General features: G+C 41.2%; 1 protein-coding gene across 1 annotated transcript in view; it reads left to right on the forward strand.

Annotated features, from left to right (window-relative positions):
- Window positions 1-7,829: 7,829 nt before the first annotated feature.
- PAK5 (p21 (RAC1) activated kinase 5) overlaps window positions 7,830-13,693 on the forward strand; it is a 76,467-nt gene continuing 70,603 nt past the window's right edge. The window contains exon 1 of the mRNA XM_047770199.1: window positions 7,830-7,922. Within this exon, the coding sequence (XP_047626155.1) occupies window positions 7,830-7,922 (93 nt within the window). The remainder of the gene's footprint in view (window positions 7,923-13,693) is intronic.

Consider the following 13,693-nt stretch of genomic DNA (forward strand, 5'->3'; position numbering starts at 1 on the left):
GTTCCCACTGACACAATGGGTTCAGCAGCATCTGCAGCACTGAGATGCAGGTTTAATCCCCAGCCCGGAACAGTGGGTTAAAGATTTGGCATTGGCACAGCTGCAGCCTAGGTTGCACCTGTAGCTCAGATCTGACCCCTGGCCTGAGAACTCCATATGCCTTGGGGCGGCCAAAAAAGAAGGAAAAAAAAAATCCTATGATAAACCATAATCAAAAACAATATGAAAAAGAATATATGTATATATAACTGAGTCACTTTGCTTACAGCAGACATGAACACAATACTGTAAATCAATGATACTTTGATAAAATTTCTTTTTAAAAAGAAGCAAAGCATACAGAAGCCAGGGGAGGGACATACAGCAGCAGTAAAGGAGGATCCAAGTAGATTATCAGCAGTGTCCGCTACAAAGACTAGAGGAAAGATTATAGGAAGAAAGAGGAGGTACCTTAGGATCTTGTATTTATGTCAGTGTCTTATATTTGCCTATTTATGATTCAAATATCAGGCATATCTCCAATATTTGATTCCGTTAACCCTATTAAATGTATGATTCTAAGAACGTGGAAAGCAGACTGCACTGTACCAGTGGCTCACCAGTCGAGGAATACCACCCCACACCCAGCAACTTTGTTTCAGAAAGTACAGCAGGGATAACTAATAGCACGGGTCCTTTCTGCAAAGCCACATTCAAACTCCACCTTCAGCAGCCAAGCCGGGAGGTGTTTAATGATAGATTATCTAGAGGACACAGGCTAATTCTTCCATTCCTTTGACATCCTCCATCGTCAAATCTGGTTCTGAATACATTCGATGTAAAAATTATTGTTGACTTTATTACCACACCATACACACTAGGGCTTGTGTATGATGCTGATTTCAGCCTTATCCCCAAGGTATTTTAATTTAGATGCTTTCTAAGTAACTGTGGTTGCTTTTACCATCTGCAACACCAGGGGGCAGACATGAGTCTGAAATCTGATGTCTGTGGTTCTCAGAAAACAATCGCTGTGTGTCATTTTAAAAGAAAAGAAAACCCACTACCCTTGACTACCTCAAAGGAAAATTACCATCCGGCATTTTACTTCTTTCACTGGCATGGGCTGATTACAAACCTTCTGTGGACTAGATTTAAAAGTGTTGCTATCCATCTGTCCTGTCTGTGTTTCGCTTCTACTTCATTGAGGACAATTTTTGAGGATCCATTTGAACTGTAAATGGGAAGATATACTATCTGTGTTAAAGACCCACCAGCTAATATAGGGCCACATTTTCCAGATTCCTAGAATAGAAAGTTTACTAAAATGAGTCATTTAAATTATGTTCTTGCTTTGCTAGTGGAAAGTCTTCCGCAGAGCATGCCCCGTGGCTAAATAGAGACAAGCTCTGATGTCCTTGCCTCTTTGATAGCTTTGACTGCTGGGGGCAGAGGGTTGGCCTCAGAGCTCAAGGATCACAAGCTCATTTGCCCCTTGAGTTTCCCTCATCATAAATGCCAGCCTCGCAAAAGAAATGGAATGGTTTGCCTCTGTGCCAGCTCAGCTCCTTTGGGTGGCTTTTCTGGTCTTTGGCTGGAAATTATCAATGTTCTCACACCTATCCTTTGCCCTCAGTTTGGCTATGTGAGCACCTGTGCGGGGTTAAACTGTGATGCGGCTAATTCTCATCAGTTGAAGGTGGTGGCATCAGCCCAGTTGCTCAGGGCAGCACAAATGGGCTGCCACTGCAGGTGACCTCTTGGTGTGACTCATTCTTGTGGCTCAGATTCTACATAAAGGTCAACTGGTCAGTTAGCAAATGAGAGCCACTGGCCTAGGCCTGGGGAGGAAGCAAAAGCAAGTCCCTCTTTATTGCTAGAGAGACAACGTATAGTGTGCTACACACACACACACACACACACGCAAAAGCATCATAGGATCACTGATTCCGTTACCCAAAGCCCTGTGTCTGTCTCTAAAGGGAAGCCCTGGAAAGGGGGTTGATTTCATTCCTTCCAGAAGATAAGGAGTATCACTTGGTGAAGAAATATCATTACTTTGCTCCTTTGGGCGATGCGTTGCTTTCTTTTACATTGACCTGAATAGCCTCCATTACTATCCTTTCTGTTAACCCGTGGCATCAGATGAAGGAGCGGTAGCTAGGCACTTTAATTTATTAGGGTTGTCAAGGCTGGTCTACCACTGATAATAGAACACGGTGGAAGTGGACCCATCCAGCAAAGCAGATTTCATCTAAATGATTCTAATAGTGTTTCAGCAGCTTCCCATGAATTAATTCATATTAGAGACTTCCTATTAGTTTTGCTTTCATTTGAAAATATGTGCACATTACACATGCATTTCTCTTTCTAAAAAAAAAAAAAATACCCTGTCAGGTTTTGAAGAGAAGATACTTGATACTTAAAATATTTCCCTCTGGTTTCAAAAATGATATTAAAAATAAAAAAAGTCTGTACAGCACAGGGAACTATATCCAGTCTCTTGAGATAGACCATAATGGAAGATAATGTGAAAAAAAATGTATATATATGTGTGAGACTGGGTCACTATGCTGGGCAACAGAAATTTACTCAACACTGTAAATCAACTATATCCTAATAAAAAATAAATTTAATTTTTTAAAAGGAAACATTTGAGATCAAGGGCATCCAAACACCTTGTCTGGCATAGAAACATGCTTGCGGATCAGCTTCAGTCCACTCCAGGAAGAAGCACTTTCTTCCCTGTGTCCTAACCCCAACCTCATGTCCATGGCTGTTCTCTGACATCAGAATCCTCTTGGCTGAAGTATTTGCGGAAACTCCTTTACTTTTCACTTTTGTTTCATATAATCTCAAATTTACACAAAAGCTGTAAGCACCCTATAAAGAACTCCTTTTTGTAGAGAACTCTACTGGAGTAGAGTGGACCTACAATATGGTGTTCATTTCAGGTGTGCAGCAAAGCGATTCAGTCACACATATACATAAACCCATTCCCCATCAGATTCTTTGCCATATAGGTTATGATGCAGTATTGAGTAGAGTTCCCTGTGCTATACAGTAGGTCCTTGTTACTTATCTGTTTTGCATATAGCAGTGTGTATGTGTTAATCCCTCATGATGCCATTCACAGCAACATGGATGGACCAAGAAATTATCATACTAAGTGAAGTAAGGCAGACAGAGAAAGACAAATATGTGAGATAGATCACTCATAGGTGGAACTTAATAAGAAATGATACAAAAGAACTTATGCACAAAACAGAAGCAGACTCAAAAGATTTCAGAACCAAACTTATGGTTACCAAAGGGGAAACATCAAGAGGAATAAAGTAGAAGGTTGGGATTAACATATAAAGAACTCTTCGTCGTGAATCTGTTGAGAATAAGTTGTCAACCCAATGCAATGATCCATCACCTCCAAGTCCCAAATCTCCAGATAGATAGCATGTTTTTCCTACTAAAAAAGAACATCTTCTAAATCATCTCATGCCACCTTCTATATCAGGACATGAACACTAAGACTTTGCAGCCATTGAATCCTTGGGTAACAGTAAAATTCTCCAGTGCCCAGTAATGGTCTTTATAGCAAAAGGATCTGGTTGAAAATCACACATTTCATTCAGTTGTCACATCTCTTTAACCTGATTGAGTCTGGACTAAGTCCTCAGCCTTACTCTGTCTTTCTTGACCTTGGCCCTTCTTCTTGACCTAGGCCACTTGTTTTGTGGAGCATCCCTTAGTCTGGTTTTGTTTACCACTTCCTTGTAATGGGGTTCAGATGATGCACTTTTGTGGGCCTATCAGGGAAGGGATGCTGGGTCTTCCTGTTGCATCTGGTCGGGTTCGGTGTGTCCCATTGCTGGTGGTGACCACTTTGCTCAGTTGATGAAGGTCGTGTCTGCCAGCTTCCCCACTGCAAGGTCACTCTTTCCCCCCTTGAAATCAGTAAGTATTGGAGGGTGAAGCTGTTTGAGAAGATGAAATATGGTCCTTTTTTTTTTTTTTGGTCTTTTTAGGGCTGTGCCTGCAGCTTATGGAGGTTCCCAGGCTAGGGGTCAAATCGGAGCTGAAGCTATTGGCCTACACCCCAGTAATAGCAATGCCTGATCCTTAACCCACCGAACAAGGCCAGGGATCAAACTCGCCTCCTCATGGATAATCGTTGGGTTCATTAACTGCTGAGCCACAACAGGAACTCCAGTCCTTTGTTTTTAAAACATCCATCAGCAAAAAGTTTTTTGATCCCAAGTTTTAGTTACTTTTCTAAAAAGTCTTGGCTTTCTCAGGTTTTTGTTCACAAGCACATAGAGGCTAAATAACTCTGGGTGTGTCTGTGTTTCTCCATGGGGATACAAGCCTGAGAAATGCTTAAAAGCCAAGCCTACTCGCCCCACTTACATTTTTGAAAAGAAGTCTCGATGTTTAACATGTTTACAGAAAAGTGCACAAATTATAAATGAACAGCTGAATACATTTTTACAAAGAAATACACTAGGATCAGTATATTCTAACACCTACCCCCACCCCACCCCAGCAATGCCTGCCTTGTGCCCACTTCCATTCTCATTCACACCCAGAGGTAACCACTGCCTACCATAGATGTTGGCAGTTTGGGGACTTGGCTTTAATGGAATTGTGCAGGATCTGCTCTGTTGTGCCAAACTGGTTCTGTCTTGGTTTGGTTTTGGACCTTTTTTTTTTTAATTGAAGTATAGTCGATTTACAATGTTTCAGGTATACAGCAAAGTGCTTCAGGTGTTTATGTGTGTGTGTGTGTTCTTTTTTCAGATTCTTTTCTATTATAGGTTATTACAAGATATTGGATATAGAATATAGTTCCTGGTGTTATGCAGTAGGTCCTTGTGGTTCTCTATTTTATGTATAGTAGCATGTATCTCTTAATCCCAAACTCCCAATTTATCCTGTCCCTACCCCCTGCCTTTCTTCTTTGGTAACCAGAGGTTTATTTTCTACATGTGTCATTCTGTTTCTGTTTTGTAAATAAATTCATTTGTATCATTTTTTTAGATTCCGCATATAGGCACTATCATATGATGTTTGTCTTCTGTGACTTACTTTGCTTAATGTGATAATCACCAAGTCCATCCATGTTGTTACAAATGGCATTATTTCATTTTTTATGGTTGAATAATATTCCATTGTGTTTATGTGCATCTTTTTAGCCATTGTTCTGTCGATGGACATTTAGGTGGTTTCCAGGCCTTAGCTATTGTAAATACTGCTGCTATGCACATATATTTTCAAATTAGTGTTTTCGTCTTTTCGTCTTTTCCAGATATACGTCCAGGAGTGGGATTGCTGTGTCATGAGGTAGTTCTATATTTAGTTTTCTGAGGCACTTCCATACTGTTTTCCATAGTGCTTGTACCAATTTACATTCCCACCAGCAGCCCAGGAGGGTTCCCTTTTCTCCACACCCTCTCCAGCATTTGTTACTTGTAGACTTTTTGATGACGTGCCAAACTTCATTCACTCAACATGATGCGGTTCACACTCACCTGTGCCATCTCTCCATTTGTCACTGCTATCCCTCATATTTGGGGACTTTAATTTCATTTGCTCAAACCACCTACAGAACATCCACAACTTTAGGGAGAGGCCGGCACTCGTAGACACACTCTCACCACTGCCCTATCCCTTAGGGGGAGAACTCTGACCTTCATTCTGCATGCATCCTCAGAGGGGCCCCTGCAGGACTGAGCCCCAGTCACCTGCAGTGGTAACCAGCTTGCTCACGCACCTATTTTGGATTTTGCTCATTTCCTTCGCACTTGTCCTCAGTCTCTCCATGACTTCCTATAGAAAGAACTCCTCCCATGTAAAGAACTCACACAAAAGTCCTTCATCAGGATCTGCTTTCACAAGAACCCAGATTAGGACACCTGTTCTCTCTGCAGTTCCCTGATGGGGTACCACATGTCTCTGCATAGGGCAGCATCCCAGATAACAGCCCAGGGGGGTTGTATCAGCCTTGTGTTTTTCCTCCCTCCCACAGGATGCCTGGTTTCAGCATTCGGAGGTGCCTCTGAGAGAGGACAGCCAGGCATTGTTTTCTTCCCTCAGAGAGAATGTCTAAGGCGAGAGGGGAAAGGATGGTGTTGGTGTGTGAGTGACAAAGGGCCAGAGTTTCCCAAGTTTGAACACAACCATTTTGTTTGTTTTTTCATCTTCCCACGCTATAATTTTTTTTTCATTTCTTAAAGTTTTATTGAAATACATTTGATTTACAAGGTTGTGATTTTTTTTTTTTCTTTTTTAGGGCCGCACCTGCATCATATGGAAGTTCCCAGGCTAGGGGTCCAATTGGAGCTGCCGCTGCCAGTCTATACCACAACCACAGCAACAAGGAATCTGAGCCATGTCTGCAATGTACACTGCAGCTTACGACAACACTGGGTCCCTAACCCACTTCGGGAGGCCAGGGATCAAACCTGCATCTTCATGAATACTAGTTGGGCTCATAACCCACTCAGCCACAATGGAAACTCCCAAGGTTGTTATAATTTCTGCTGTAGAACAAGGTGATTCAGTTATACATGTACACATATCCATTCTCTTTCAGATTCTCTTCCCACATAGATTATCACAGAACATGGGGTAGAGTTCTCTGTGCTATACAGCAGGTCCCCTTTGGCAAGTCATTCTGTATACCTCAGTGTGCATATGCCAATCCCAAACCCCTAGTCTATTCCCTCCCCACACCTGTCCCCTTTGGTAACTTTAAGCTTGTTTTCAAAGTCTACAAGTCTGTTTCTATTCTACAAGTAAGTTCATTTGTGTCCTTCTCTTTAGATTTCACATATAAGTGGTATCATATGATGTTTATTTTTCACTAACTTCACTTAGTATGATAATTTCTAGGTCCATCCAAGTTGCTGCAGATGACATTATCTCATTCTTTTTTATGGCTGAGTAGTATGCCACTGTATGTACTACATCTTTTTTATCCATTCTTCTGTCATTGGACATTTAGGTTGTCTCCATGTCTTGGCTACTCTAGATAATGCTTGGATACCCCCATGTAGAATAGGAATTTAACACTAAGAGCAGAAGCTTTGGGTCCAAACCTACCTTCAAACCATGATTCCTCCACTTAAAGTGGCTGTGTGATCTTGACTGAGTGAGCTAACCTTCTCCATACCTCACTTTCTTCCTGTCATATGGTGATAATAATTCTGCCAGTCTTACAGGGGTTGTTGAGTGGATTAAATTTGCAGATGTATATAGAGCACTTAACACAACTCCCAGGAGATAGATATATATATATATATATATATATATATATATATATATATATATATATTTTTTTTTTTTTTTTTTAGTATTAGCAATGTGGATATGCTGGCTGAAAGGCCTTGGTCCAGATACACAGTTTTCCTGCTTACTACGTCAGGCTTCAGTCCCACTTCTGTAAACTGGGGATAATAATAATATAGACCTCATAGAGCTGTTATGAAGACTAAACACAGAGGTGGAGTTACCTTGTGGCTCAGTGGGTTAAGGATCCGGCATTATCATTGCTGCAGCTCTGGTTACAGCTGTGGCACCGGTTCGATCCCTGGCCTGGTGAACTTCCACATTACATGGTCACATTAAAAAAAAAAAAAAAAAAAGGTTAAAAACAGAGACAAACATAAGGGGATGGAGGGAGGGGGAGAGAAAGAATGTTAACCGGTGTGTAACATTTCAAAAGCACTATAAAACATAGAAAAACAACTTGAACCCAGAAGCTATTTGGAGACCGAGGACAGTCATAGCATGTGGATCCAGAGGAGCTGGGCTGACTAGTATGCAGGGGGGACATTAGCAGGTCACAAAGAACAATGTGGAAAGACAGTCCTGGATTTTCCTCCGGGGCAGCCCTGTGTGAGGTGGAGACCAGCCAGGGAGAGACGGAAGCCCTCAGGTACCAGGAGGTACTGATTCTCTGATTAAAGTAAGACAGAACTTGAAGCCTTTGGGGAAGAAGGTGGCAAAAGCGGGAGGGGTTTGCAGAAACAAAAGGAAGAAGAGAGGAGATGAAGTGGATAGATTAGGAAAATGGATGGCTGCCTCCTCCCCACCAGGTAAAGCTGGTTGCTGCTTACAAGTCCACCCTTCCCACCTAGAGGCGCTTTCAGGGAGAGGGCAAAGGGCATCTCTCCCTAAGAGCTCCATCTACCCAGAAATCTATTATGTCATTGAACAGGTAACTTATAGGGATTTTGGCTACTTTTCTACCTAGAGGCACCTGTGATCTTTCCTCTCCAGGCCACTGTACTTACCAGCCTGCTGTGCTTTGTGATGCATTTGTGTTGAAAGTGGTTCTATCCAGCTTCCTGGGTTCTGTGCCAAGACCAAATGGGGGGAAAAATCAACTTGGCTTTCCAGTCAAAGACACTTCTGTCTCAATCATCTGTAATTTAGAGCAGTAGGAACTAAAGTGCATGACTGATGGTACATATTATTTTTCTTTTGTTCCTTTGTTTTACTTGCTTTTCGTTTTTTGTTGTGTTGTGTTGTTTTCTGCATAAAGATTAGATTCAGTAAATGGCTGTTTTTGCCCTCAGAAGCTCTATTCCATATAAATTCTGGCAAAATGAGGAATTCCTTGGATTACATTCAGATTATTCCCCCTGAGGAAAGCAAACATGGATTGATAAAGAGGGTCTTTTCTACAGTTTGCTCAGATGCTGTGGTCATGTTTGACTGATTTGAAGCAGCTCTGAAATTTCAGCTCTGTCATATGTTGCATGTAAACTAAGCTTTTTATCAGCTACCAATCTAGCATGGAAAAGTCCTGCAGTGCAAAATGATTTGAATGAACTGCAAAAGAAATCTTTAGATTCTGAGGAACTGACTGACAAATCAGCCTGAAGCTTTATCTGTAAAGATGATTAATCCACAGCAGGTGAGCATCTCTCTTGGGCACTTCCCAGATACCAAGGGGCTCTGCTCCACTTAAATATATCAGGGCTAGCCATGGGCAGTGTTAGTCCTTGGGTTGTGTAACCTTAGGGAGGTTCAGAGCAAAGGCCTTGAATTCAGATGGCCTTGGAATTTAAACCTGATTCCACCACATTAGTCAACTGTGGCTTTGAAAATGCTATGTAACAAATAACCCCCAAAATAGAATAGCTTATAGTGTTTGTAGTTATAAGTCATTTGGGGGGTTGTTTATTATGCAGCATTTTCTTGTTCCAGGGTCTGCAGGTCAGTGGGGTCACTTGGCTTCAAGCTTCAGGACAGCTGAAGTTGGTTACAGGTTTTTGGTTGAGTTCAGACCTCTTCCAGATGCCTCTTGGCATGATTCATGGATGAGAAAATACCCAGGCCAGGTTCTTTTCAGGGAAAATGGCAAAAACTCAAAGAACCAAGCCAAAGTATGCAAGCAGATACAAGCCTCTGCTTGAGTCTGTTCATCAACATTCCAATGGCCAAAGCGAGACCCATGGCCAAGCTCAAAGTCAATGGATCAGGGATATAAATTCCACATACTCTACTGGGAGAAATGAAAAAGGACACACAAAGAGTTGAATTTATAATTGTTACAAGGGAAGGGTGTGAAGAATTGAAACAAGATTACATCTGTTATAAACATTAACAGGCTTTAAACCTCGAGAACTTCTCTTTCGTCATTTGTAGTAGTACTTGCCTCCTAGAGCTGCTGGGGAGATAAAATAGTAAATGGAGAGCCCATAGTGAGTAATTAATAAAGGGTAACTCGATTGTAACAGAATCCGCCCTTTCTCTTTGGACTCTTTCTCTCCTGATCTCTTCTTTCCACCATCCCACCAGCAGCACGTGCCTCCTTCAATTCCTGAATTCTCCTGCTCAGCCTCCTAGAATCAGTCTTTTCCAGGACCGATTCATATTATTATATTTGCACACATGAGGTTCGGGCAATGCAAACATCTTTGCAGACTCTCCCTTGTAGTTAAGACTGTGGGAAGGATAGATTGAAATTTAGAGATCAGCTTTATGATTATAAAGCCCCATTTATTAATGAAGCCTCATACAGTACACACCTCCACCCTCCAGCTTAAGTTTAAGAGCTCTGTAGAGTTGCTATTAACACAGGGGTGTAAGGATCATTTCCATACACAGTCATTACCTGCTAGATGGGGCCAGAATGGGATAGCTGACCTCTGGACAAGAAGCTCTGGATCCTTGCCATTTGGAAGTAGAAGAATCCCTAAGCCATGCAGAGAGGAAGACTGTCCAGAAAAAGAAAGAGAAGGTCCCTCAAGCCAGGCACATGCCCCCAACCCTTCTCTTTCCACCTTCATCAGATGAATCTCACTCCCTGTCACATGCAGACAAGTGAGTAGCAGAGGCAAAAGAATGAGAGCATTATTCCAGTGGAAGACCTATCATGAAACATGAGGACCAGGGAGAAGCAGTTTTCCAGACAACCTGTTTTACAAATAAGGAAGGTTAATCCCTTGCTGGGAGCTTTCTCCAAGAAGTCTCCTATTATCACAAATAAGGTTGTGTAACAAAGCACTCCAAAACTAAAGAGCTTAAAAGACACTTAAAACTACAAAGTACTCCTAAAAGAAATTAAAGAAGAGGTGAATGGAAAGGCATCCTGTGTTAATGGATTGGAAGACAGAATATTGTTAAGAGGACAACACAACACAAGTGACCTGCAAGTCAGTGCCATCCCTATCAGAATCTCAGCAGCATGTTTTGCAGAAATAGAAAAGCCCATCCTAAAACTCACATGGAATTTCAAGGGACCCCAAATCACCAAACATTTTTCTAAAAGAACAAAGGGTGGTGAACTCACATTTAGTGACGTCACAACTTACAAAACAACAAAAAGACCATTACAGTAATAAAAACCTAGTGCTGGCATAAGGATAGACATCTAGACCAACAAACCCTCATATTTTTGGTCAAATGATTTTTGATAAGGATGTCAAGACCATTTGATGGGCAAAGGGTGATCTCTTTAACAAATAGGACTGAGAAAACTAGATAGGCACATGCAAAAGAATGAAGTTGGATGCTTACCTTACACCATATACAGAAATTAAATGAATCAAAGACATAAATATAAGAGCAAAAACTATAAAACTCTTAGAAGAAAACATAACAGAAAAACTATGACATTGTATTTGACAATGATTTCTTGAATATGACACCAGAAGAAAAAATCAATAAACTCGACTTTATCACAACCTGTGCTCAAAAGACACTATCAAGAGAGTGAAAACAAGCCACAGAATGTGAAAGAAATACTTGCAAAGGCTTTGTCTACTAAGGCATTAATATCCAGGATATATAAAGAACTCCAGCTCAACAACAACAACAAAACAATTTTAAAATGGGCAGAAGACTTGAATAGACATTCTCCAAAGAAGATATTCCAATGGCTAATAAGTGCCTGAAAAAATATTCAGCATCACTAGTCACAAGGGAAATGCAAATCAAAACCATAAAGAGATACCACTTCATGCTCATTAAGATAGCTATTATTGAAAACATTAAAAATAAAGACAAAAAATTACAAGTTTCAAGGATGTGGAAAAAACGGAACCCTCATGCTGTTGATAATGTAAAATGATGTACCTGCTGTGGGAAACAGTTTGGTGGTTCCTCGGTAGTTAAACAGAGATTTGCCATATGACCCAGTAATTCTTATTGTTATCTAAAATTCAAAGTATTGGTACATGGATATTCATAGCAGCAGGATTCAAAAGCCAAAAGGTGACCCATCAACAGATGGCTGAACAAAATGTGGTATATACATATAAAAGGATATTATTCAGCCTTAAAAAGGAGTGAGATTATGACACATGGTACAACATGAACCTTGAAGTCATTATGTATGCAAAATGAAAAAAGCCAGACACAAGAAGACAAATAGTGTATCATTCTACTTATATGAGGGATCAAGAATAGGCAAATTCATGGAGACAGAAAATTGATTAGAGGTTACCAGAGACTGGCAGGAGGCAAATGAGGGGTTATTTTTTAACGGGCACAGTTTCTCTTTGGGATGATGAAAAAGTTCCAGAAATGCTCAGCAGTGTGAACATAGCTAATGCCATCAAATTGTACAAGTAAACATAGTTAAAATGGTAAAATTTATTATATTTTACCATGATTTTTTTTTTTTAGAGCTAAGAACGATAAGCATTTGTTGTTTCTCACAGTTCTGCAAGTTGGCAGTTTGAGCTGTGCTCAGCTGGCAGGTCCTCTGGTCTCATCTGGGCTCACTCATGCATCTACAGTCAGCTGCTGAGTGAGCCAAAGGCTGGCTGGTCTAGGATGACCTCAGCTGGGCTCGCCCATCTTTGCTCCACCAGAGTCTCTCATCATTCCCCAGGCTAGCTCAGGCTTGCTCACATGGCAGGTGGGCAGTGTCCAAATCTACACAGCCTCTAGAGCACTAGGCTTGGATAAGCATGACATCACTTGCCTGTGTTCTGTTGGCCAGAGCAAGTCATGTGGTCAAAGGGGATGGGAAAGAGTTTCTTTGGATAGGAAGAGCTACAGAGCCACATTGAAAAGGACCGGGATCTAGACAGGAAAGGAGAATTGGCACGATTGTGCATCAACCTACCACAGTTTGACACTGTTAATACAGAACATGTCAGGACACCAAATGGTTTGAGACAGGGTGGGCTTATGTATCTAACCTAGGAATCGTTTACCATAAAGGGTCAGTACCTGTTCTAGAAATTTAAAAATGAATACGACTCAGCCATTAAAAAAAGAGGACAAAATAATGCCATTTGCAGCAACATGGATGCAACTAGAGATTCTCATACTGAGTTAAGTCAGAAAGAGAAAGATAAATACCGTATTATATTATTTATATGTGGAATCTAAAATGTGGCACAAATGACCCTATCTACAAAATAGAAACAGATCACAGGTGAGCAGACTTTTGGTTGTAAGGGGGAAGAAGGGAGGAGATGGGATGGATGGGGAGTCTGGGTTGGTGATAGATGCAAACTATTACATTTGGAATAGAGAAGCAATCTGGTCCTTCTGTACAGCACAGGAAACTATGTCTAGTCTCTTGGGGTAGAATATGATAGAAGATGGTATGAAAAAAGAATATATATATGTACATATATACACACATATATATGTGTGTGTGTATAACTGGGTCACTATGTTGTATAGCAGAAACTGACACAGCACTGTCAATCAACTATACTCTGATTTTAAGAAGTGTAAAAGTATACTCAAAACTCCAGTTACTGCATGTAATTTTCTTTCCCAGGCATTAAGTAAGAACCTGTCAGATTACCTTTTTTTTTTTTTTGTCTTTTTAGGAACGCACCTGTGGCATATGGAGATTCCCAGGCTTGGGATCTAATCAGAGCCGTAGCCGCCAGCCTACGCCACAGCCACAGCAACAGCAGATCTGAGCCACAACTGCAATCTACACCACAGCTCACGGCAAGCTGGATCCTTACCCACTGAGCAAGGCCAGGGATCAAACCTGCAACCTCATGGTTCCTTTCTGCTGCACCACAACGGGAACTCCCATGTCAGGTTATTTTTCAATCAAGCCATCTCCTTTGCAAATTTGGCACTTTGTAGAATCTATAACTGTTTAGAGCAGCTGGAATGTAGAAAGAGTCTTCAAAACAACAGAATTTGGGGTCTGGGAAGAGCCAGGCAAATCTTAGCACAGATGGGAACCACAGACCCATTAAGGTAAAGTGGCTTAACAAAGGCTTCA

This window comes from Phacochoerus africanus, chromosome 3 (genome assembly GCF_016906955.1).
Source record: "Phacochoerus africanus isolate WHEZ1 chromosome 3, ROS_Pafr_v1, whole genome shotgun sequence".
Classification (NCBI taxonomy): Eukaryota; Metazoa; Chordata; class Mammalia; order Artiodactyla; family Suidae; genus Phacochoerus; species Phacochoerus africanus.